The following is a 26,112-nucleotide window of genomic DNA, read 5'->3' on the forward strand; positions in this document are numbered from 1 at the left end:
ATTTTCTGAATTTCAAATGAAAAATCTAATTTTCAACTGTTGTATTCCGAATTTTAAATAAAAAATCTTATTTTCAATTGATGTTTTCTCAATTTAAATTGAAAATTCTCATTTTTAATTTGTCTTTTCCAAATTTCAAATAAAAAATCCCATTTTCAAATGTTCTTCTCTGAATTTCAAAAGTAAAATCTGAATTTCAATTGATATTTTCTGAATTGAAATGAAAAGTTCTAATTTTCAATTGAAAAAGGTGTATTTGTATTAAGACTCTTTCATGATGAATTGTCTTATAGTATACAAAAAAAAATGATAAAAACCAACGAAATTCTCATAAGCATGTCATTGAAAGAATGTACAATTAAATCACTTCGGGTGACAAATTCTGATGAAAATACATTTTTTGCTGGGATGTATATTATGGCAGTATATATAATGTTTGTATACTTGTTTATACTACATACATAAACATCCCATTTTGAAATTTTTTTAAATATAATTCAGTTTTTTTTTTTTTAATATTATCAGTTTTCCTTATAAACAGTTTAAATCTTCATTTTGATAATTTATGACATTACCTGTTACAATGTTGATACCATATAATTGAGTCTTGATTGAAGATTTCTTTTTTCGAAACATTAAACGTTTTCTTTTTATTAAAAACACTTTCAACAATTTTTGTATTAACACTTTTTATGCTTGTTTCTTGGCGTCATCACCTTCTCCACTAGCTGATGAACCCAATAAAGGTTCAGATGGCATTTTCCAGTGTTCAAAAACATATGGTAAACGTTCACTGGGATCTGTGCTCCAATGATGTATACGGCATTTAACACGTGCCTTCTCTAAATTGTTTATGGTTACCGTACAGTAGAATTCTTTATTTTCCTTATTTAGATCTGGACCTTCAATAGGTTCTTTAGGAATGCTAATGCATTCTTCTTTGCAAATATAACCAGCTTTGCGGAGAGAAGCTTTAATATGCCAAGGTTCAATGACCCAGGGATGATCTTTATTCATAACGACGGCCAAATTTAATCGCTCCAACATATTTACGGTCTGAAGAAGAGGTTAATAAACATACAAATATACATAAATATTAATTGCTTATTTAAATTATAAAAGAATTGACATACATATGGGGAATTTCTTGTTAACCAACTCAAAAAATCGAGTTTGACGAAATTTGCACAAACGTTAGTACTATTAGATAGTATGCAGATACAAATTTTCAGCTCTATCGGTCAAGAACTGCCGAAGTGAGTGTAACTTTTCACCTATTAGTCCTAGCTAAAAATGTCCAAAGTTTGCACAAACGTTAGTACTATTGAATAGTAGGTCAGATAAAAATGTTTAGCTCCATCGGTCAAAAACTGCCGAATTTTGATAGAGTCAAAGTTGGACATTTTGGCCTACTATTCCATAGTACTAATCTTGGTGCGATTTTTAAAGTTGGGTTACTTGATACTAAATTCCCCATATGTATATTACCTGCTTACTTACCCTCTGTGCAAATGGCGAGCTGTGCTCCAAATCAACTTTTTCATTTTCCTTTTTACCATACTTGGCAACATTTTCATCTGTTTTATACACTGCCAAACCGGGCAATAGGAGTTTGTTATAAGCAAAGTTTGGTTTTAAAGAGATCACATCTCCCTTACCGCCCACACCCTCTACGAAGGTCTTCAAGACTACCTCGATTTCCTTTTGTTTTTTAGTATTTGTATCTTCCACTAATTCGTAAATGTGATGTCTTCCACGCATTTTCTTGGGCTTTTGGTTGGCTTTATGCAGTGGTGGATCATATTTACGTTTCAGTATGAAAGTGGTCTAAATGGCGGATAAAAATTAAAGCATGTTTACTGTTTGGTAATGAATTATTGTTTTTATTATATCAGTTTTTTCTACTTACTCTCACTTGTTGCTGCAATGTTGCACAAGTTTTTAATAAATTTATTTGTTGTACACACAAATTTTTCAACATTTTAATTAATATTTATTAAAATGAAATATATTTTCACAAATTCCGGTTGTTAACAAATTGTGGATAAAAATTCGTTTCTTATATGAATTATAGATGACAGCTGACTTTGACATTTGTTATGCAATGACGTAACGTAAAGTAAACGAAGAGAAACAGTGTCAAGGCGAATTCATATAAGGTAGTATGGTTTTATAGTTGAAATGAAAAGTCGACTTTTCGACTTTTTTACTTTTTTCATTTAGTTAAAAGTCGACTTTTCGACATTTTGCATTTTACGAAAAGTCGATTTTTAGACTTTTTTCATTAATTGAAAGTCGACTTTTTGAATTTTCGACCATAAGTATTTTATAAATAGTCGACTTTTCGACTATTTTTGAGTTGTTTTAATTTTCGAGTTTTCGACTTTTTCCGACTTTTTTCGACTTTTGGACTTTTTTTCGACTTTTATTAACAAAGTCGACTTTTCGACTTCTTTCACAGATGATAGTCGAGTTATCGACTTTTTTGAAACAAAATAGTCGATTTCGACTTTTTTCGACAAAAAGTCGATTGTTCGATTATTCGAAAGTCGATTTATAGAACCCTATAAGGTGGTGTTAATCAATCAGCTGATAATATTTTTCTTAAATCGCCAGGTTTTCCTAGCTGTCAAAGTTTGTTATTGTTTACATTTTTATATTTAAAAATTTCCGTTAAACGGAGAAAAACTTCGTTAATATTTTGAATTATTTATGTAAAAAATTTGAAAACACCAAGCATCTCCTAAACAAATATCATTTTATTTAAATAATGGCATAATTGATATGTATACAAATATGTTATTTAAGAAAAATATGTTTTCTATTGAATGTTAACATATTACACAATATTGTTTTATAATAAAATTGTGTAGATAACGTGATTAACTAAACAAAATCTCTTTCGGAATACTTAATATTAAGAAACGCATATGAAGTATTTTCCCGGCTGGCAGCAGCTGACTTCTACGTTATGGCTCAATTTTGAAATCTATTAAATGTTAACAAATTAAACAATATTGTTTTACATACACACTATGTAGACAAAGAGATTAACTAAAAAAAGTCTGTTCCGGAACGCTTTTTATAACAAAACCCATATGAGGTATTTACCCGACCGGCGGAGTAGAATTATCCATTCGCAACAAATATTCATTCATTCGTAATATAATATTTTCATGAATATGTTCTTTTTCATGTTTATTTTTCACTTAAATTTTGCAAATTAAGCTGCCGGAATATCTTTTTATTTATCTTTTAATATAATATAACATTTTACAAAAATTTTTCATCAAATGAATTCGCCGTACTTATGGTTTTTGACATTTACGAAAACCAAAAGCAAAAATAAAATACATGGGAAATGTTGTTGTTGCAGAACTGCCACCACCTTATCTGAATTCGCCTTGAACAGTGGTTAATTATATAAAAACTATACACAAAAATCTGATCTATATTTGAATAGTAAACTTTGTTCAAAATCGCAGTAAAATTTTTTTTATTAATTTTGTTCACAAGTTGAGATAGATTTTTATATAAAATTATTATAGAAATTAATTTTGAACCAAGTTTTCTATTCTAATAATAATTATATATTTTTTAATTTTTTTTCATTTGTATGCATCAACGAAATAAAAATTATGTACACACATACTATGCATATAGTCTATACTGTTGCATGTACATATTAAGATTCCTTACCTGGTACTTAAAACTACAAAGAAAATATACATAATCTCTGTTCTGTAACCGATTCCGAGTAAATTTTTTTACATAATATAAAAGCTATGGACATTTTCAACTCTTTTTCATGTTTATTTTCTAAATTTTACGTTCAAATAAAAATTCGATTTGAATTCGGTTTAAGAGGCTTCTCTGTTTAAAAACCAAATCGATTTACAGAACAGACATGAATAACAAAATGCACGTTTTTATTCTAAATATTTTATTTTTAAGTATTTATTTAAACAATAAGTAAATAACTAGAACAGAAAATGATCTCAAAAGAAAACAAATCCTTAAAGACTTAAGTATGAAAAAAATATTTTTTAAGGATAACAAGAACAAAATTAGTTTAGCCAAAAGTAAAACGATTGGTTCAAAGAAATTATATAGAAAGATTTTAATATATTGATTTGTATTAAAAAGCTAAAAAAGGATAATATATAAAATGTAACCTAACAATTTATCCTTAGGTATGAAGAATCGCAAACAGTACTCAAAATAAATGACTAAAGGAAGTGTTTTTCTTTGCTCATTGTTATTGCTAAATTAAAATGTATCAAAGGGCATGGTTGGTTTTATGTAAAAAAACTCACTATGGAATTACTTAGATATAAGTTCATTAAAAATATGTTTTGTTTCAAGTTAGAAGCAATTCTTTTAGTTGACACCCTTGAGTTCAACTTCAAAGACCAATGTACTGTTTGGTGGAATGGCTGGTGGAGATCCACGAGAGCCATAAGCCATATGAGGAGGACAAGTAATGCGACGTTTGCCACCAACTTTCATGCCGACTACACCTACATCCCAACCCTTGATAACTTCACCGCGTCCCAAACTGAATTTAAAACCAGCGCCAGATTTTAGACTATCGAAGACTTTGTTGTTCGACAATAAACGACCTTCATAGAAAACTTGTGTGCGTTTGCCAGGTTTGGCCTCAGGGCCGCTGCCAACGCGCAGATCTACAACTTTGACGCCACCGGACAAAACTCGTTCACCGCCTGCTTTTTGTGGCTTTTCTTGTTGTGCCTTTTGTTGTTGCTGTTGTTTTTCCTTTTTCAACTCCTTCTTTGACTTCTTTTCAGCTTGCTGTTCCTTTTGTTTGGCTACGCCGTTTTGTTGTTTCTCTGGTTTTTCCAATTTGGCTTGTTTAGCCTTGGGTTGCTGAACTTCCTCGTCTTCGGATTCATCTTCTTCATCATCCTCTTCTTCGTCGTCGTCTTCATCATCATCTTCTTCGTCGTTTTCATCTTCTTCGCCTTCGGCATCTTCTTCATCATCATCGTCGTTTTCCATATCGAAATCGCTGTCATCTTCTTCATCATCTTCGTCCTCCTCATCAGCAGCGCCCTTGGCGGACTTAGCAGCTGCTTTTCCCTTTTCGGCTTTCTTATTTTTAGCTTTCTTAGCATTCAAAGCATTGCGTAGGTCAACCTCCTCGGTTTCAGAGCCAGACTCAACATCTTCCTCTTCTTCCTCATCACCATTCATGAAATCATCAGCCATATCTTCCATCACATAGCCGGACAAAGTTACATTGCCGCTACCTAAACATTAAACAAGTAAACAAAACACACTCTCTAGTCTACAATAAATTCTACTATATATCAATTTCTTCGACTTACCAATGCTTTGGAAGCATATTTCATTTCCTTCGCTGAAGTTCAAATCTAACATTACTTGTTCGCAGACATCTTTACGCAAAGTACACACTAAAAACCGTTGATTTTCACTGCTAATGAAAATCTGTGTTGGACCACCTTGTGAAGATTCAGAATCTAAAGCCGCTTGCGAAATGTGGAAGGATTTTTCCGTTGTTTGCGAATATTTACGGTTAGGTTTCAAATTAAGTCCTAATTAAAGTAAAACATTAATATTTTAAGAAATTGATAGTGTGCTCAACACGTGGTGGGGGTTAGCATTGGCAGTAAAAAAACTTTGTTTTATTAAATAATTACTTACCCCAAAACATTTTGCTGAGTTATTTTAATATATAAATATTATCTAAATTTATATTTGTGTAAAATTCGATAATTTCAGTGCTTTTTCTATTTTTTCTTTGAGAAAAAAATGCCGGCACGCTTATTGAAGAAGAATTCCACAACTTGTGAACAAGATACAACAAAATAATGAAAAGCAAAAAAGAACAAGAAAACGCGTGTTTTGACGGTTGATTTTAATTCAGTTTTGACAGCGCGCAAAAATTTGAGCATGTCAGTAACACAGTGTTGTATTTTTAAGGTAATAGTACAGTGGAAACATTTGATGTGTACTTGTATAGTGCAGTAAGTGTTGTATAACATTAAAATTATGCATTTAATGATTTAATGCATAATTTAATCACATAATTTAGGTATGTATTGAATATGTAACTATAAATATTTAAATTGAATATTTTAAATATATCTGGGAATTTTTAGGAAATTTTAGATATTATATTAGTAGCCATTTACATACAAACTTTTCAGATGTCTGTTTTGTAATTTTGGAAATCTTTCAATGATTATGAACATTTATACGGTTTTTTTTTGAAATGGCTGTATTTGTTAAAAAATATGTTAGAGTGCTACATTCGATTTAATTTTTATATTTCATAATATAATCTATAATTTACAGATCCTTAAAGTATGCTTTAAAAATATTTAATGGTTTATACACACATGTTATGTGAAAGATTTACAAACCTTCGCGTGTTATAACCATTATCGTTGAGGGTAATTAGGCCGTTTTTCTTTCGATGACTTCGAGAGTTTTGGTTTTACTCTCGCATTGTTTGCATAACTGTACCGCGATACGGTTCTTCGAAGTTTCATTAACCATATGCATATTTCAAACAAAACACATTTAGGATTTTGGAGGAGACGGAGTTAGGGTGTTACAGCTTCTAATACAATATGCTGCAGAAGTAAAAAAAATAAAAATTCCTTTTCAACAACAAATTTGGAATTTTAAATATCAAGACACCCTAAGATATATGTATTTGTGGATATCTCAACGCATAGTTCTTTTACCAGTCTTTATAAATATAATAAAAGGTTTTAAGAATATATTTCTTTTGAAACACATATTACCTAGAGATACATATTTTCAGAAACTTGAAAGACATACATTTTGGACGTAGACATGGGTCGCAAAATTTAGCAGCAGAAATTAATCTTTTTTAAATCTTCATGTACTATAATATTTTTTAGACTTTTATTGCGGTAACCTCAGATTTAACTACCATCATTAACAGGACAAAGCAACAGTTGTCCAATAAATTGTGTCAATATTTGACATTACTTTCTCTGACAAGGCAAAGCTTTTACTTTCTTTAATGCAAAGCTTTCTTTAGACATAAAGATAATAAGAACTTGTATGACATTAACTGAGTCACACGTAGATACATTATTTTAGAGTACGGTTCATAATATAAAAAAATAAAAATATATATTCATACAAAATTTTTTAAGTTTTTTTAAATAATGTGAAAACAAATATATTTTTTAAATTTTTATAAAAAGACAGATTTATTTTTTAAAACTGAAATGTATTAAAAATAAAACTAAATATCTACATAAAATCATAACAAATGTTACGTGCAAAAAGTAAAAGTTTTAAACACTTAGAACCAGATTAAAAGATACTCTATTAAAATATTTTTATTAACAAAATAAAAATGATATTTTTTGAAACATTCGTGAAATAAATTTAAAAAGAAAAAATTAAAAAGTGTAGAATTATTAATTAATATTTTGTATGCTGCATAAACAAGGTAACATTAAAATACCTGTCTTATGGAAATGAAAAACTTTTAAATTTTATTTAAAATTCCCTATGCAAATGTGTGAAAAATCGATTTTATTCACCATCCTCTTTATTATACTTTTAACTTTCACTTTCTCTCTTTAATATTTAAGTTCCAAGAGGAAAGAGCTTTTTTATACGCATTTGTTTTCACTTTTAAATTGTTTGAAATGTGATTCTTGTTTGTTTGTTTTGATTTTTTATACGCCGCATTTGTTTGTGTTTAAAAGTTACTACAAAAATATTGTACATACATACGTACATACTACATGTAACAAGTAAATATTTGTTTTTGTAATATTTGTAGTGTTAAATAAAAGGTGTTACTGCATATTAACTGTATCTAAAATACAAATTCGGAAATGATAGTTACTTCGAATGTGGAAAATTACGCTTTAAATGGTAAGTAAAAACTTGTATAATTTGTAAATACAAAGTAGATTTATTTGTTCTTTAAGGATCTTAATAATGTAAAAATTTGGATATAACTTAATTTCTTCGAAATTTTGAGCTCAGAACCACAAAAATGTATATTATGAAAAGTCATTAATAAATCCTAATACGATCTAGGCATGTACCTCTGTCTGTCTGTTGAAAGCACGTAAGAGGGTTGAAATTTTACATAAAAATTCCTTATAAGATAAATATTTACCTATAAGGTTTGTTTGCTATTGAAAATGCGAAAATATGGTCTAACTGTGTTAGACCTGTGTATGGTAAGAATCTGACCAACTTTTCCTATCGAAAAGTGAACAAATTTTTCTATAGGAAAGTGATCAGAATCTGCGTAACTTTTTCCATAGAAAAGTAATCAGAATCTGATAAACTTTTCTTATAGAGAAGTGATTAGAATTTGAGCAACTTTTTCTATAGAAAAGTGATCATAGTCTGAGCAGCTTTTCCTACAGAAAAGTGATCAGAATCTGAGCAATTTTTCCTATTGAAAAGTGATTTACTATAGAAAAGTCATCAGAATCTGAGCAACTTTTCCTATAGAAATGTGATCAAAATTTGTGCTACTTTTCGTATAGAAAAGTGATAAGAATCTGAGCATCTTTCCTAAAGAAAAATGGTCAAAATCTGACCAACTTTTCAGTTAGAAATCTGATCAGAAGTAGAGAAGTGATTAGAATTTGAGCAACTTTTTCTATAGAAAAGTGATCATAGTCTGAGCAGCTTTTCCTACAGAAAAGTGATCAGAATCTGAGCAAATTTTCCTATTGAAAAGTGATTTACTATAGAAAAGTCATCAGAATCTGAGCAACTTTTCCTATAGAAATGTGATCAAAATTTGTGCTACTTTTCGTATAGAAAAGTGATAAGAATCTGAGCATCTTTCCTAAAGAAAAATGGTCAAAATCTGACCAACTTTTCAGTTAGAAATCTGATCAGAATTTGAGTAACTTTTCCTCAAGGAAAGTGATCGGAATCTGAGCCAATTTTTCTATAGAAATGTGATCAGAATCTGATCACTCTGAGCACCATTCCTAAAGAAAAGTGATGAAAATCTGAGCAACTTTTCATATAAAAAACTAATCAGAATCTGAGTAACTTTTCTTATAGAAAAGTGATCAGAATCTGATTAACTTCTCCCATTGAAAAGTTATCAGAATCTGAGCAAATTTTCCTATAGAATAGTGATCGCAATCTAAGCAACATTTCCGATAGAAAAGTAATCAGAATCTGAGTACCTAAATCTAAGCAACTTTTCCTATTGATTTTGTGGCTCTCGGAAAAACAGTTTTAACAGTCATAATTGTTTTAAAAATATATGTAAGTATAGCGATACAAATCGACATAATAAGTGACAAAATATATTAACAATATTTTATGAGGATCGGGTACATGATTTACCTAACACCCCATAGAAGGATCCCTTTTGAAAATCATCTTTGAAAATTATAATTTACTCTATATGTTTATGGTATTGGACAAAAATATTTTGTTTTTAAAACATTATATTTTGTTAATTAGAAAGAGAGTGAAGTGGAGGTGTGATTGATATACGATTCGGCAATTTGGTTACAAATTTGTGGCATAAAGGGAAAATCCTATTTAAGAAGTCATATAAATATACATACAAACATATGTATGTATATACCAATTCATTTACACTAAAAATCGTGTTTTAATGTCATTAATATGTCAACAACTATGTAATACAAACTTTCAATGTCAAATATTAAATCCATAACAACAATGAAAAAAAAAAAAAACATGGCGCAGAGGGTAAGAAATGAAAAAAGCTAAACACAAAGTCTTTTAGGATTCAAGTTCATTAATAATTAACGATAAAATATAATTAAACCATTTTATTAAGCAGACATATATGTACACACTCTCATTTACACCTGTTTTATTTTTTCCATATGAGTCATAAGAAAAAACTTGAATTGTATGTACTCAGCAAAAACTTGGTAATGGCTTGCACTTTTAAGTATTTTAATAACTTAAAATTATTATTGTATTTTCGACCCGAGATCCAGTTTCTTAATCTATGTGGGCAATTTCTGCTGTGTGTAATACAGTACAAATTCTAAAATGCCTTCAATGATATTGTAGTGGTAAAATAAAGAGTAACAGTCAAAAGTATCCAATGTCCAAAACTATGTTCATTAACGTCAAACTAACTACCTGTTTGCCTTTGATACGTCTTTCGTAACAAATGTACTCTTTGCAAACGAATATGAAGACAGTTGTCACTTAAGTGTCTGCGACAACGCATACAGTTATACCTTACTGACTGCAAGTAATTTAGAGAGTTAACACTAAAAAACTTAAGTGATAGGGTTCACTGCCACGTACTAACTCTTTAAATAAGCTTTTTGTCTGCCTTTTTGTAATCTATGAAGAAACGATGGACTACCTCCTATAACAAACTGATTACTCATTACTTTTCAACTTAAGTTTTTGCTGGGTATTATTGACATATTATTGAAAGGTTTTTAAATACATACACATTTATCCCCTTATTCACAACCAAAATTTTTTGTTTTATAAAAGGTTTATTAAACAAAATTTCCATACAAAATCTATTTTACAAACCGTTTATAAAATAAAAATATTGTTTATGAATATTTGGGTTATTCTTCACAAAATCTTTTAATATTTAATATGCCGATTTAAGTTCTATTGGTGAGCGCCTAAATTAGAAATTCCGTTGAAAATTTATCTAAAAAAAATGGACCGAATGACATTAAACATAACCATATACCGACATCATTTTTGCAAAAAAGTGATGATTTTCGCAGACTCATGCCATTTAAACCGTTCGGAATATTAATTAGTTCTCTGAGGTCAGGTTGTAGCTCTTGTCATCAAGAACATATAAATGTCATTTTAATTTTTTCATTTCAAGGGGAAATTTGTACAATTTGAATTTATACAGCTTTTATAAACGACAACTGTACGTATACGAATTAATGATTTATTGGTATTACAAATATTAAGTATACGCCTCATATAAAGAAGCAGGTAAAAGAAAACAAATCGATTTTTTTTCGATTTTGATCTTTTGATTTTAATTCTTAAATTTTGATTTTAATCCTAATGGTGTGCAAGATACTAGTCGGGGACAATAATCACTTTTTTGCAAATATGATAACGAGGCCCGACATCTTTTGGTCCGTAAAAGAGATATGGGTTTTTTTTTTCACGTAGTGATGTCCAAATATGTTTATATTTTTTCGTTTTGAAGAATTGAGGAACTCCATATGTTCCCGTGGAAAATTAAAATTCTTTCTATGTACTTTTTATATATTTATTTTTTTAACCAACTAAATTTCATAACGCTACCCCAGAACAATGCATTTAAGAAACGTTATTATAAAATGAAGTAAGGTTTAATTTTTTATCAGGAAAATCGAACCATATCTTTTCTCCATACATATATGTGGATTTAAAATAAATTTATAACCATCAATATCCTTTCGGGTGAAATATGTATGTAATAAGGAATAACAATCACTATTTTTAATAAGATAATAATTTTGCTTATTCATGTCTTATCAAATTTATTATTATATTTTTAACATTATAACAGGGACCGTTGAGATTACTACAGTTTTGTCAGCCCTATTTGGTGTGATAGCATTAATGCTATTATTTTTCCTATATGTAAATCGTAAATGGTGCTTTCATACCCGACGTGGACTTCACTGTTGCGATGAAAAACATTTGGCATCAAAATGTGTACAAAAGTTATGTAAGTACTATTTATGAAAACACAATTAATATTTTACTTGAAGGAATATGTTTTTTTTTATAGCCCGAAAACGTCGTTATGATAATACAAGTTCTGATTCAGAGGAAGATATTTTAAGAAGATTACGCTTACAACAGGCTCGCATAGCTTCAAATAATGGCAATGGAAATTATACAAATTATGGAATAAATCAATTAAATCCTTTGTCGCAAAATTTTAATTATTTTAATAGTGATCTGCAACGTGTAACTGTAGCACCACGCGATACCTCTAGAGATCCTTTAGCTATAGCGGAAAGGGGTAAGGTGGGCGTACCTTCATCGCATAGTGAGTGCAGTTCTAATGATTCGGTGGAAGCCTCAATTGACAGTCATACGGGTATATTAACTGGTGAAAAGAAAGGTATGTAAATAAAATTTTATTATATATTTAAGTTTATTTTAAATAATTATTATTGAACTATTTCAGAACGACATCCCTCTATAAGCAAAACATCCGATATTTCGAATAGCACATCTATACGAGAATCTCGTATAGAGCTTAATACTGATACAACTACTAAAACGAATAAATATCAGAAGGTAAATAGCTCATCGAATATTACCAGCCCGCCACGTCAAGATAGTTTGGAAGATGTACCCAATATTCAGTGCAATAATAACAATGAAGATGTAAGTGTTTTATTTTAATTTTTGATTTCTTTCATTCATTAATTTTCTTTTGCAGGAACCCTTATTTGATACCAGCGATTTAAGATCCATTAAATCCGATGATATTTCTATGCAAACACAATGCTACGGCAAATCCGGTAGTGTTGAAATATCTCTTTTATACGATGCTCCCATGCGGAAGATGACAGTTCATGTTTTGCAAGCCCGTGGCTTACCCACTTTGGGCAATGGCCAACAAACGCATACTCAAGTACGTCTTCTAATGCTACCAAATAAGAAACAAAAACACAAGACCAAAATACGTTCAGGAGAAAATCCTCAATATATGGAGAGTTTCCTGCTGCATCGTGTTACGCCTGAAGAAGTTAACAATATGGGTTTACGTGTGCGACTTTACGGTTGCGAACGTTTACGCAAAGAACGACTGATTGGTGAGGCTTATGTAAGCTTTGCTACCATAGATTTAGAATTGGAAACAAATCTATGGCTGCCGCTGGAGCCAAGAAATACATCATCGGTTCGTTTTAGATTTCAGATTTTAGATTTTTCATATAGAAATCAATTTTTGCTAGAAATTGACATGAACACTATATTTATATTTTTTGTTTCTTTATATAGATTTTGGGATCATCTAGTGATCTATTAAGTTTAGCTCGTTCCGATAGTGCCGGCTCGACCACTTCAATGCAACATGGAGGTGTACCCGAGCTACTTTTAGGTTTAGGATATAACGGTACCACTGGACGTTTAACAGTTGAAATTGTTAAAGGCAGTCATTTTCGCAGTTTAAATTTAAACAAGGCACCGGATACATATGTTAAGTTATGTTTAGTTAGTAGTATAGGACAAGAGATCTCAAGAGCAAAAACTTCAACGAGACGTGGTCAACCAAATCCTCTGTTTAAAGAGACATTTGTATTTCAGGTAAGTTTTCCTCTTTTTTGGCGAAAATTTTATAATTAAATTATATATTTTTCCATAACAGGTAGCCTTGTTTCAACTCAACGATGTTACGTTAATGGTTTCGGTTTACGCCAAGCGTAATATGAAGAAAAACGAAATGGTCGGTTGGTTTAGTCTGGGCCTAAACTCATCCGGACCAGAAGAAGTGGCGCATTGGGTGGATATGCGCGACATGGCAAAGGGGGAGCTTTTGGCACGTTGGCATATTTTGGTGGATTCCTGATTCGAGCAGTTAGGACAATCTTCACGACGTGGCAGTGGTCTAGGCCTATTGGTCTCATTTGCCACAACGAAAGATAAGTCCAAGTTTAAAAAATGCAAAGACGACGACGTGGAGAAAGAAAATGAAAGTGGAATAGCAACATCAAAAGCTGATGTGGTTGCTGTTGATATAGAGACTGGTCTTGAATTGGAATTTGTGTAAAGGAACACTACAAAAACTACACAAAATTCTAATTCAAAATATTTTCTAATATATATAAGTATATTTTTTTTTGGTCAACAACAAAAAAATTTTGTTTATTAAACAAAAAACACGAAGAAAAACTTTGGTAAGTGCAAATAATTTGTACAACAATATTGTATTTGTAATTTTTACACAAAAACTATAATAGTTTTGAAAGAACTTGGTAAAATTCTTTAAGAAATAGGGGAATTTAAAAAAAATATCTCTCTAGAAAACAAAATATATGTAGTTTTGTATAAACCAGAGTCGATATCATAAGGATTTTAAACTTAATGGATATAGTTTAATTTTAAAAACCATTTGAGAATATTCACAAGATTTGTGTGAATATTCGTTTCATGATAAGATAAACATACATAAGTTAATCTTAACTTAATTCATTTGTTTTGTTGGTGAGTCCAATTTATTTAATAAATTAAATTTAAATTATATCCAAATAGCTTATAAAGTCCAGGTATTTTTTTAATACCTAAATTTGAGTATATATTACTCTGGCGAAAAAATAGTTTAATAAACCACAAACACAAAATTTAGCTTGTAATTTTTTCGTCACTTTAACTTTTAAAATACTACGCGCACATATTTATTAAGTATAATTAATTAAATATTTTTTGGTAACCAAAAATTAAATATAACATTATTAAAATAATTAAATACTAAACATAATTTTTTATATATGAAACTAAAAACAAAATTAAAGGAAATTATAAAAAAAAAAACAAAAATAACTATTTAGATAAACAAATTAGTCCATACTGTTTTTTATACTTTACACTTAAACATAAACAAAACAAGGAAAAATAATTAATATAAAATTATTTCGTGATTATTAAAGTTATTAAATTACAAAATATGTATTAAATATGTATTACTAACAAAGAGAAACACTGAAACCATACATAACTTCAGATATTTTTATTATATATTTTAAATTTATCTATTTAAAAGTTATTAATTTATCTTGTGATATAACTTAATCAAATTTAAATTGATCCTTGGTATATATTATTGTAAGTAAATTTCGTTACAAAATTAATCTTGCTCTATATGTGCAAAGTTTACTCTATGTATATTATATACATACATTAAATAAATTATAAATAATATGTACGTATGTGCATACAAGTAGGAATCAGAAAGTTAATGGAAACGAGTATATTGAATTAAGTACCTACCCTCCTCCAAATTGTTTTATTAAAATTGTGTTGTATTAATATATACACTGAAAATAATCCATGCCTAATATACACGAAAAATGTTGTACATGCTTCGTGGTTTTGCACCACGAAATTCTTTCGTAATATATACGAAATTGTACGAAATATTTTAGTAAAATGCAAAATAATTTTATATAATTTTAGAAAAAAAATTTGTTCATTTTACGATTTTTTTAAAGACAAATATTTTAGTTCTTTTAAAATAATTATTGTAAATTTAGAAAAAGATTGCGAATTAAAAAAACAAATTTTTTATGTTTTTTAAATTAAATTTTACAGGAAATTAGGCAGCTAATTACGTTTAATTTAACTCCCTTAAAATTACGAAAATAACAAAAAAGAAAAAAAAAATTCGTAAAAAAATATTTTTTTTTGTAAAATCAAAAATAATTCTTGTATATTACTAAATAATCTGGTTACGAAAAAAATTCGTTACTTTCGTTAAATATTACATGCCTTAACGAAATTATTTTTGTAAAAGAAAACAAAGTTTCTTAATATATACGAAAAAAGATATTACGAAAGGTTTTCGTACTTTCGTAAAAATAGAAAAGGGTTTTATTAAATAATATTTCGTATTATACACGAAATTTTTGTAAATATTACGAAAATAGAGGTTACGAAATTTTTTTTCGTAAAGTTGAGCATGGATTATTTTCAGTGTAGTTCTGACCATCACAGCAAAGCTTTAAATGGATCCTTCTATAATTTAAATAAAAGTAAGTTCGATTTTAATGTTTAAATCGGAAAACAAACAAAAACTTTGCATCACTTAAAAGTTTTAACATACAAAAGAAGCATTTCTTAAGGATCTTCAAAACACGTTCCCTACACTGAAAAAATCCATGCCTAATATATACGAAAAATGTCGTACATTGTACGAATCGTTCGTTGTTTCGCACCACGAAATTCTTTTGTAATACATACGAAATTGTACGAAATATTTTAGTATTGGTAAATATTCTTGAAGTATTGCAAAATATTCTTGAAAAAATTAATTTACATAAATTGAAAAAAGGGAATTTTGAATAAATATGGTAAAATTTATGAAATATTAATTTATTCAAACATTTTTGTTCATTTTAAAATAAATTTTCTAATTTTAGTTCAAAATTATTTTTCACACGAATTTTCAACTTTTTTTATGAAAATAATTCAAGAATAATATTATACTTTTTCTTAAATTTTATAAAAATGTAGTTTTATTTAATCATAATATTATTAATATCATTATGTTTAATTTCGCTAAAAGGTTTTCGTACTTTCATAAAAATAGACAAGTAGGAAAGTATAGTCGGGCATGGCCGACCATATAATACCCTACACCATGAGTATATTTTTAAAATTTTTACTTTTTATAAAGAAACTTTTATTTTGAATATTTTTCCAAAATATTTAAGCAATTTATTGATAAAAAAACTAAAATTTCTAAATGAGGCTTTATATAGGTCAAATAGGGCCGATCCTCGGTAAATTTGGGAAAAGGATATATTTTTAAATAACAGTTAGTTTTGTTGAGTTTCATTACGATACAAATGGTTACAAGTCAATTTTAGGCGTTTAAGACATTTTTTGAAGGGGGGTTTGTATGGGGGCTAGGGTCAAATAAGGGCCGATCCTTACGAAAATCTGCAGTGTCATAAATACTTATATAAAACTTATTTATGCCAATTTTTAGAGAGATAATAGAATATTTGACGTAATTATGGCATAAAAAGTTCAAATCGGGTGGTACGGTTGTATGGGGGCTAGGTGAAATAATGGACCGATTTCAACCATTTTCAATATGCTTCGTCCCTGTGCCAAAAAACATGCTTGGTCCAAATTTCATCAAATTATCTTGAAAATTGCGGCCTGTACCTTGCGCACAAGGTTTACATAAACAGCCAGCCAGCCGGACAGACGGACGGACGGACGGACATGTCTTAATCGACTCAGAAAATGATTCTGAGTCGATCGGTATACTTTAAGGATGGTATTGGACCAATATTTTTGTATGTTACAAACATCAGCACAAACGTATAATACCCTCCCTATAGTGGTGTAGGGTATAAAAAAGGATTTTATTAAATAATATTTCGTATTATACACGAAATTTTTGTAAATATTACGAAAATAGAAATTATGAAATTCTTTTTTCGTAAAGTTGAGCATGAATTATTTTCAGTGTACTATTTCTTTTTTAAATCTTCTTGGATAATTTTAATTTCTGAATTATAGGTGAGGGTTAAGAAAAAAAATATGTTAAATTATTTTTTTATTAATTGTTTAATTCAAAATTGTTTAAATAACAAATAAAATTTCATAAAATAATAAGAAAATCTAGTTATAGAACTAGATTTTCAAAGCCAAATATTAATTAACAGAATTATACTCGGGTTAAACTTCACAAAATATCATAGCCATTATAAACAAAAGAAAATAGTTGGAACGTTATTAATATTTAAAAGGTATAAAATGTTTATTAGAATGTAAGTGATATTATAAATGATTGTTGAAAATGGTCACTGTTTGTCTTGGAAAAACATAATCAAGGATTCTTATATACTAAAGGTTAAACATATACATATTTTTTTATATATAATTAATAATAGTAATGGCAAATATTTTTCAGATTTTAGTTTCAAATAATAATTATTAATAATAAATTTGTATCTTTTGTAATAGCAATTAAATTTTAAATTCCAAGTTTGTATTTTAGTACTAAATAATTATACAAAACTTTAATATTGCTTATACGTATTTGTATAATATCACTCATACGTACCCATATTAGCAAATGATAATATACATTTATTGCAAATGGGGGGTGGGAGGTGATAAATGACAAGTAACCCAATTGTTTTAACCGATGTATTTCGATTGGTTAGTTACGACACAACAAGATCGGACAAAAACTCTCTAAGTTACAGTGGGTCAAACTTTTATTATTTATTTCCTATTGTTTATAGCAAAAAAGAGTTCCAAATATTATAAAAAATTCAAACAAATGTCACCTAATTAAACATTTTTAATCCGATTGGAAGTCATCGGGTTTAGAAATTGCCTCACTTGACATAAAATTCAAGATATACATATTACTTATTTACTACAAGACTAGCATTATCTAAAATATTTTTTTCAGAATGTTTAATTCACAATTTCTTAAACAACTTTTAAAGAAATCATGGGATTTGAAAAATTTTACGAAATCTAGATAGAAAAGGTTAATAAGATAAAACTAAATTAAAGATTAAAAAAAAAATGAATTTTAAATTATGCCAGTCTTGTAGCAAATTAGCGGTATGTAGTTTGCTAATTTTTTTTAAAATTATATGAATAACCTTAATAAGAGATCCTTGATTTAAAATATTAAACTATAAAATAATTATGTTATTGGAACGTAGTACCTATCAATGAAATGCAACTTCTTATACGCACAATTTATGAAGAAATAAAGTACATGAAAGTAAATTTTTGAGATACAGTTTAAATACCAAACAAAAATATTAAAAATGATTTCTTTTTTGAACCGGTTTTAATAGAATATATTGTTAAATAAAATAAATACTATATTTTTATGTTTAAAATATATTTTATTAAATAAAAAATTTATTATATAAGTACATATGTAAGTATACATATGTATGCATATGATCAAAACTAGCAACAATATGTTGTATGTTTTGTGTAACTTTTAGAAATACGTAAATCTATTAATTCATATTAATTATAATTTTTTTAAATTAAAACAAATGGTCGAAATTTATATGAGTAAAGAAGTATTTGTATAGAAATCTATTTAATGAACTATAGTCGTAACTGGATTATATATAACTGGTCAAAATCACAATAAAAACTATATGATTTCTATACAGAATAAGAATAAATCATATTTTCCTATGACTTTATCTAAAGTAGTGAAAAATACACTGAATATTTTTATTCATAATAGGTCTCATAATTTGGATCATTTAGTAAACTTTGAATCTATTAATAATATTCTTTCTAGTACATAACCAGTATGTAACCAGTCAGTATTTAAATTTGAAAAAAAAAAAAAAAATTAAAACTATAAGTATTTGAAATTTCAAATATTTGGAAACAAAAGATAATAATGCTTTAATAGTTGTCGGTTTATTAGGAGTAGTTTATATAAACAAATATAAATTAGGTAGAATGTTGAAAGTGAGTGATGAATGAATATAATATATTGACAAAATTCATAATTTCATAAAATAGTTTCAATTGAATTTAAAACTTTTGAACATTAAATTTTGTTTTTAACCGAAGAAAAAATTGTTGTTTATCTATTGGATATTTCGGAAATTTTGATCATATAACACATGTTAAATGAAATTATGAATTAGTCAAGAGTTAAATATAAATTAATTTGAACAAGACATGCTAACAAATCTTAAAAAAGAGACAAACCCCAGAGACTAAAGCGTACATTTTTATGATTGAGTTATGCTGAATTAACATCTGATATATAATCAAAAAAAAGGTTAAACCTATGATTTAGAAATTCTTAGATCGGATTCGCATTCAGAGTTGCTCAAGCCGTTAGAAAAGTATATTTTGGTTCCTGGGTTAAAAATTTGTTGACTTGTGTAATTAACACTATTTATAAAAAAAGCTTTTCAAATCAATATTTTTTCTTTGTAAACCAGGTTTGATTAATATCTTAAATTTTGGAAAATTTGGAAACACATAATCTGCAGGTTGACTTTCCAAATAGCAAAACTTCTTTAGTTTATCACAAATCAAATTATTCAAAACGTGTTGCAGTTTTAATATATTTAAATGTTAAAGGATAATGGGATATTTTTTAAAAACTGTAATTATATTAAAGTTCCTACAGTTTTCAATCAATTATTTAAAGTCCAAGTCTAATAAAGTAATTAAAATTTTCAATAAAGAAATTTGTTATAAATAGTGTTAAAACATTGGAAATTAATTTAAAATAATACCAAATCAAAATAAAAGAAAATATTTTAAACAAACCTTGTCAAAGCTTTAAATTAAAAATACAAAACTTTAAACTAAATAACTAAAATACTAAAAAATATATTTCAAATGCATTAATTGATGTTTAATGTTTTATTTTATACAAAAAATAATATAAATTGAATATTTAGGATTATAATACATATTAAGAAATTATTTTTCTACCTTTATATATCTATGTGTTTTTTATGTATTTTACATAATTTAAAACAAATTTAAAATATTTTTTTAAAATCATAACTTTTTTATTAATTAATACCTGAATTTAAAGTATATAAGAAATCTAAATGTTTTTTGTACTCAATTGTTGAAAAATAAAAAAAAAACAAAAACCAAAAGAAATGTATAATAAACAATTAACAAAGAAATAATTAAAAAATGTGTTCTTGCAACAAAATTATAAAACTTTATTTTGATAAGCAAAGAAAACAAAAAACTAAATTAGTTTTATTTATAAGTAAAGCTTAATAAATTATTTAATCCAATTAAATATATTGGTTAAAAAAATAATTTTTTTTAAATAACATTAATATATATAAACAACATAATCATTTATTTTTCTAATTGGACAAATTAAAGTAATACGTCTATAATCTAAATAAAATAAATTTTTTTATTGAGACTGTCTTTAAAACTAATAAAAATGCTAACGAAAAAAAAACAAAAAAAAAAAAAAAAATTGGAATTGGCACTTAACTAAAACTAAAGAAATTATATTAACAATTTTATTTATTAATAATTAAAGTTTTTTAACAACAATGGTCTTTGGAAAGCAAAAAAAAAAAACTATTGCAAAAATTATCACAAATGTTGATAATTTAGTCAGAAAATTTAGTTTTTCATTTCAATGAAGTTTTAAAACTGTTAATTTTTCTATATAGAAAAATTTCTTATTACTATATATTAAATTTTAAATTATTGAGAAATACTGAGTGAAATTTCTGAGCCCGGACCTAAAAATTTACGCTTACACCAAAAATTAAATACAATTTTATATATAAGTTTCTTTAACTAAATCTATATATTTAAGTTAAAAAAGAAAAAATTAAAAAACAAACAACACTTCACATAAATTAATTAAAAAGCACTGTTTTTATATATCATAATTCTTCTACGTCATTTTTTTTTCAAAAAAAAAAAAAAAAAAAAAAACAAAAACAACATTTTTTTTTTAATACTCAACATTTCTATGTAATTTCATTGGGAAATTAATAATAAAAGCACACAGTTTAGTTGTAAAAAAAGAAAAACTTAATAACATACATAAATAATATTTGCCAATAAATATTAATAAATACTTTAATAAAAGCAACCAGAAAAAAACTAACAAATTATAAAATTTTCTTAATAAAATCTTGACAAAAAATAAGGAATTCTTTTATTTCTTTATTAGTTGTTGGCAATTAGAGAACTGGAAATATTTACGTTTCGTTAATAAACCTGCGATCATCATACCAAACGCGATGAAGTTTTGTACACTGAAAATAATCCATCCTCAACTTTACGAAAAAAATTTCGTAACTTCTATTTTCGTAATATTTACAAAAATTTCGTGTATAATACGATATATTATGTAATAAAACCCTTTTCTATTTTTACAAAATTTTAGCGAAATTAAACAATGATATTAATTATATTATGATTAAATAAAACTACAACATTTTTATAAAATTTAAGAAAAAGTATTATATTATTCACGAATTATTTTCATAAAAAAATTGAAAATTCGTGTGGAGAATAATTTTGAACTAAAATTAGAAAATTTGTTTTAAAATGAACAAAAATGTTATAAATTATAATTTATAATATAATAATATTCAAAATTCCTTTTTTCAATTTATGTAAATTAATTTTTTCAAGAATATTTTGCATTATACTAAAATATTTCGTACAATTTCGTATATATTACGAAAGAATTTCGTGGAGCGAAACAACGAACGATTCGTACAATGTACGACATTTTTCGTATATATTAGGCATGGATTTTTTTCAGAGTATAAATTTCACTTTTTTAAAAAAGCAAAGTTCTTTAACATTGTCTTGTCTTGTCCTTGTGCTGTACATCAATGTTTCAAAATTTTCAAAAAATAGTACAACGAGGATGTATATAGAAAAAAGTAAAGAAAAATTTGACAAGACAGTAAAGTTAACTGGAAACTGTTAACATCTCTTAAGTAAAAGTTTATTTAACAGTGAAATTTTCTAAAGGCTCACTATAATCAATACAATTGTCTATAGAAAAATTTACTAGAAAGAACTACCTAATTACTGAAATCATGCAACATTTATTATAAAAACGCATATAATCATCATTTAGTGTAAGTTCATCATATTTTTTTATATATATATAACATATAAATTTTGAATTTTGTACAGTTCTTAAAAGAAGTTATAAATTTTACAATTTCTTTTGCAAAATATACATAACAAAGAAAAGTAAAATGTTATATTACTTAAAATAATTTAAACTAGCAAATAAAATAACTAGAATTTATTTTTTACGTTTTCTACGCATCTTTTTATGTAACACAGCATCGTCATCATCAGTATCATTGGGAGAATTTGTAGAATCAGTTTGATTTGAGGTATTATGATGTTGTTGTTTCGAGCCAGAACTATGTTGTTGTGCATCCCATTCTTTGCGTAATTCACTCAACATGCCAGGCGTTAAAAGACCTTGGGCTATTAGACGATCTGTAAGACGTCCACGGGTGGTGCTGGGTATACGTGGTTCTATAAATATTGACATAAAATGAAAATTAGTTTTTTTTATATTAATTATTGTATAAATCACCTTTTGTTTGCATAATACGTCTCATATTGTAGGTGGTGTCACCATCATTCACACCTTGATTAGCCTCAGTATTTTTGAGTAGTCTAGTAATTTGAAAAACTCCTTGCTGTATGATTTCATCAAGTTCTTTTTGTGCAGTTCTTACTGAGGCAGCATCGGGGAATAGATCCATAAAACGATAGCTTAGCCAAAGATATAAATCCATGACATCGAATACCGCTTCTAAGTGCACTAAATCAACTATTGTTTTGGGCAAAGAAAAAGGCCAGCCGCAGTTTTTAGTAATAAATTCAAATGTAAGCGGCTCTCCACGACTATATTGGCGGGTGATCTGTGGTAGTTAAGATATATTTTAAAACCTGTTAAAATTATATATATAATAGTATTTACCTTCAAAAACATGGAACACACAAATGGCATTTTACGATTAATAGGAGCGCAGCAGAAGACATAGCGTGCTCTTAAAGGCAAAGGAACATGTTGTATCATTTCGGCTAAAAATTTAAAGTCTTCTATATTACACATAAAATATAATGAGTCGTCTACGGTACAAAGATTCACAAAAATATCCTGCAAACGTATTTTTTTTAAATTGTATCTAATTTAATGGGATTGTTTTTGTACTTACCATTAAATTACTTAATGTAGAATTAGGCAAATGATAAGCATATAATTCTATTTGATCGGCTGTTGGATGTAAACCAGCTTGTTTCAGTGGTTCTGGTGTTTGAGCCAAAATTTTTTTAAGGGTTTGTAAATCATCGGCTTTATAGGTGGTAACAAATCCATGTTCCCATTGTGTACGAAAACGTCCTGCTCTGCCGGCAATTTGCAATGCAGACGATACTGATATAGTATCAATTTCTCGCTCACCTTTTTCATTCATTGTTGGTTTGACAAGAGAATAGAAAATAATACGTCTTATACTCCTGTAAATTTGGAAGAAATTAAAAAAAAAAAAAACGTGAACAGAATACAAATATTTTTAAAAATAACAACAATTTCAACAAAAATATGTTTCAATTCAAATGACCTTGAGAAAACAGATTTTATATATCAAATATATACTTACAAATTTAAACCCATTCCAATGGCATCAGTGGCCACCATAACTTTACAACTATTGTCAGGATCATTAAATTTTGCAGCTTGAGCCAATTTTGTGCCTGGAGGTAAGCCACCATAGATAACAGCAACTTCTTTACCTCTAAAATTTAAATATACCATAAATGTAACAAAAATAAAAATGTTTAAAATTAAAATAGCACACCTACCTCGCCTCAATTTCTCGGGAAACAGAATAAATATCATTTTTACTAAAGCAAACAATACAATCACCAGGTTGTACGTTATCTAAACTAACTAAAGCGGAATCCTCTATTGTCAATTCGGTAAGACGTTTATAATTATGAACTTCAACTGTTTCATTGGTAGTTTCACAGATTTTCTGCAATAATTCTAAGGAACCGGCTTCACCGCACACATGTACTTCATCGGCTATAAGGCCGAGAAAGGCACGAGTCCAAGCCCAGCCTCTTTGGGGATCACGTAATTGTTGAATTTCATCAATTACTGCCACTTCATCTATAATATATTTCAAACAAGGTTTACAAAATAAAACAAATCACATGATTATTTTATCTTACAGGGTGTATTGACCGATGTCATTTCGACGGTACACGCCACATGAGCCGCAGGTGTATTCTCATTAATGCCATATTTACGTTCTTCTCCAGTAACTAAATCACAGGGTGTGCCCTACATGATTAAGATTTTATTTTTTTAATACTTCTTATAAAATAACTTCGCGTGACTTTAAAAAATTACTCAATATTTGACCAAGTGCAGTTTGTATGTATTTCAATTGTTGTAAAACAGACTTACAAACTTCATTAGGTGCAAGGGACAGCCTGCAAACCTAACTTCATTAGGTCTCGTCAAGAGTAACTTCGTCACAACGTGTAATTTTGTATTTTCTTACCTTTTCATTTGCTTTATTAAATACCTCTGTGGCCAGTAACTTGAGAGGACCACAATAAACACCCGTCTTAGCTGAAAGAAATCTTTCCATAGCATGATAAGTTTTTCCCGAGTTCGTGGGACCAGCATGGAAAACAATTTTTCTTGTAATAGCGCGTGCACTTGGATACCAATTAGCGGGTGTTCTTAAATCTGAAATCTTCTTTAAATCATCCATACATTCTAAATGTGGAAATATGGTTCTGGCATGCCCTATAAAATAGGGGAATATATCGTCAACATGACCAGCGCCATGTATAATATCACTAAACGTTATATGAAGATCTACAGGAAGATTTTCAGATTCTATGCAAAAACGTCTAAATGAGGCAAAAGCCTGTTGTTGTAAATAGTCTGTAAAAAATATTTGATTAAATAAAAAATTTAAATACAAAAATATACTTACTATCCAAACCATTCTCCGAGCATAAAGCTTTTATTTCCCTTCTTTGGGTGAATTTATTTAAAATTTTTAAAACTGCCGCCTTTTCCAATTTACCCGCTAGCTCGGAGCCAACATCAATTTCATCAGCATTATGTTGCACTTGGACGGGTTTAAATAATGTTGAAACATTACCCGGTTGTTGTTTACGATTACGGGCTTCATGTATTGCCGTTGAATGCAAAAATCTTTGTGTTGCCCCCACTACACCTGCTACCGTTTCCAGACGTGGTAGTGCCGATTTTAATGTTAAATTTTGAGTGGCCGTACATAGTAACGTTAAGCTTCTACGAGAATTTTGCATTATTTTCAAACTCCAAACACTTTAATCTTAATTTTGTTAACAATTTCATTCACTAATTTATAGTATTTACAGTAAAAATTATAAAAATTTCAGCATCACACCGAATTGTATTGATTGTGATGCAATGAATTTGTTAGAAAACAATAAAATGTCAAAACTAGGAAATTTAACCTCAACTTTGATAAGAGTAAAATGTCATATGGTATGAAATAAAAAACATATGACAGCAGGGTTGTATTTATTATTAAACGAGCTGCCAGACGTAGAATTGTTAAGTATTAGTGGAATTGTAAAAAAATAAAAATTTAACACCGTGTTCATAAAAATATTAATCGCTTATTTTAGGTTTATTAATCACATTTTCAATACAAAATTCTTACAAATAACTTGATTAAGCATTTATGAAAATTGGGGCAAGTGCTTTATTAACTGCCACAATATCAATACATTTTTTATAAATATATATGTATATTTAAAGCAAAAAGAAAAGTATAATATTTTTATTGTTTTCAATATATAATAAGATCTTTCGGT

The 26,112-nt window shown here is 27.9% G+C and overlaps 4 protein-coding genes across 4 annotated transcripts; 1 reads left to right on the forward strand and 3 right to left on the reverse strand.

The window, feature by feature from the left end:
• Nucleotides 1–618: 618 nt before the first annotated feature.
• LOC111675796 (39S ribosomal protein L9, mitochondrial) lies at nucleotides 619–2,070 on the reverse strand. The gene is made up of 3 exons (XM_023436637.2): nucleotides 1,910–2,070; nucleotides 1,501–1,827; nucleotides 619–1,056 (listed from the first exon to the last, which is right to left on the reverse strand). Exons 1-3 carry the CDS (start codon nucleotides 1,979–1,981, stop codon nucleotides 691–693), a joined length of 765 nt encoding a protein of 254 aa, XP_023292405.2. The 5' UTR covers nucleotides 1,982–2,070; the 3' UTR covers nucleotides 619–690.
• A 2,275-nt stretch (nucleotides 2,071–4,345) lies between these two features.
• Nucleotides 4,346–5,888, reverse strand: LOC111675770 (39 kDa FK506-binding nuclear protein). Its single transcript, XM_023436601.2, has 3 exons — nucleotides 5,686–5,888; nucleotides 5,349–5,576; nucleotides 4,346–5,270 (listed from the first exon to the last, which is right to left on the reverse strand). The coding sequence occupies exons 1-3, from the start codon at nucleotides 5,693–5,695 to the stop codon at nucleotides 4,381–4,383; spliced, it is 1,128 nt and encodes a 375-aa protein (XP_023292369.2). The 5' UTR covers nucleotides 5,696–5,888; the 3' UTR covers nucleotides 4,346–4,380.
• Nucleotides 5,889–7,421: 1,533 nt separating this feature from the next.
• LOC111675807 (synaptotagmin-14) lies at nucleotides 7,422–14,432 on the forward strand. The gene is made up of 8 exons (XM_023436647.2): nucleotides 7,422–7,477; nucleotides 7,817–7,911; nucleotides 11,552–11,713; nucleotides 11,777–12,115; nucleotides 12,182–12,384; nucleotides 12,440–12,901; nucleotides 13,003–13,308; nucleotides 13,370–14,432. Exons 2-8 carry the CDS (start codon nucleotides 7,872–7,874, stop codon nucleotides 13,568–13,570), a joined length of 1,713 nt encoding a protein of 570 aa, XP_023292415.2. The 5' UTR covers nucleotides 7,422–7,477; nucleotides 7,817–7,871; the 3' UTR covers nucleotides 13,571–14,432.
• A 7,856-nt stretch (nucleotides 14,433–22,288) lies between these two features.
• LOC111675785 (ATP-dependent RNA helicase SUV3 homolog, mitochondrial) lies at nucleotides 22,289–25,719 on the reverse strand. The gene is made up of 9 exons (XM_023436626.2): nucleotides 25,239–25,719; nucleotides 24,795–25,186; nucleotides 24,460–24,571; nucleotides 24,088–24,397; nucleotides 23,886–24,020; nucleotides 23,442–23,742; nucleotides 23,204–23,383; nucleotides 22,814–23,144; nucleotides 22,289–22,752 (listed from the first exon to the last, which is right to left on the reverse strand). Exons 1-9 carry the CDS (start codon nucleotides 25,576–25,578, stop codon nucleotides 22,511–22,513), a joined length of 2,343 nt encoding a protein of 780 aa, XP_023292394.2. The 5' UTR covers nucleotides 25,579–25,719; the 3' UTR covers nucleotides 22,289–22,510.
• Between the last annotated feature and the right edge of the window lie 393 nt (nucleotides 25,720–26,112).

Source organism: Lucilia cuprina, chromosome 4 (assembly GCF_022045245.1).
Source record: "Lucilia cuprina isolate Lc7/37 chromosome 4, ASM2204524v1, whole genome shotgun sequence".
In the NCBI taxonomy this organism is placed as follows: Eukaryota; Metazoa; Arthropoda; class Insecta; order Diptera; family Calliphoridae; genus Lucilia; species Lucilia cuprina.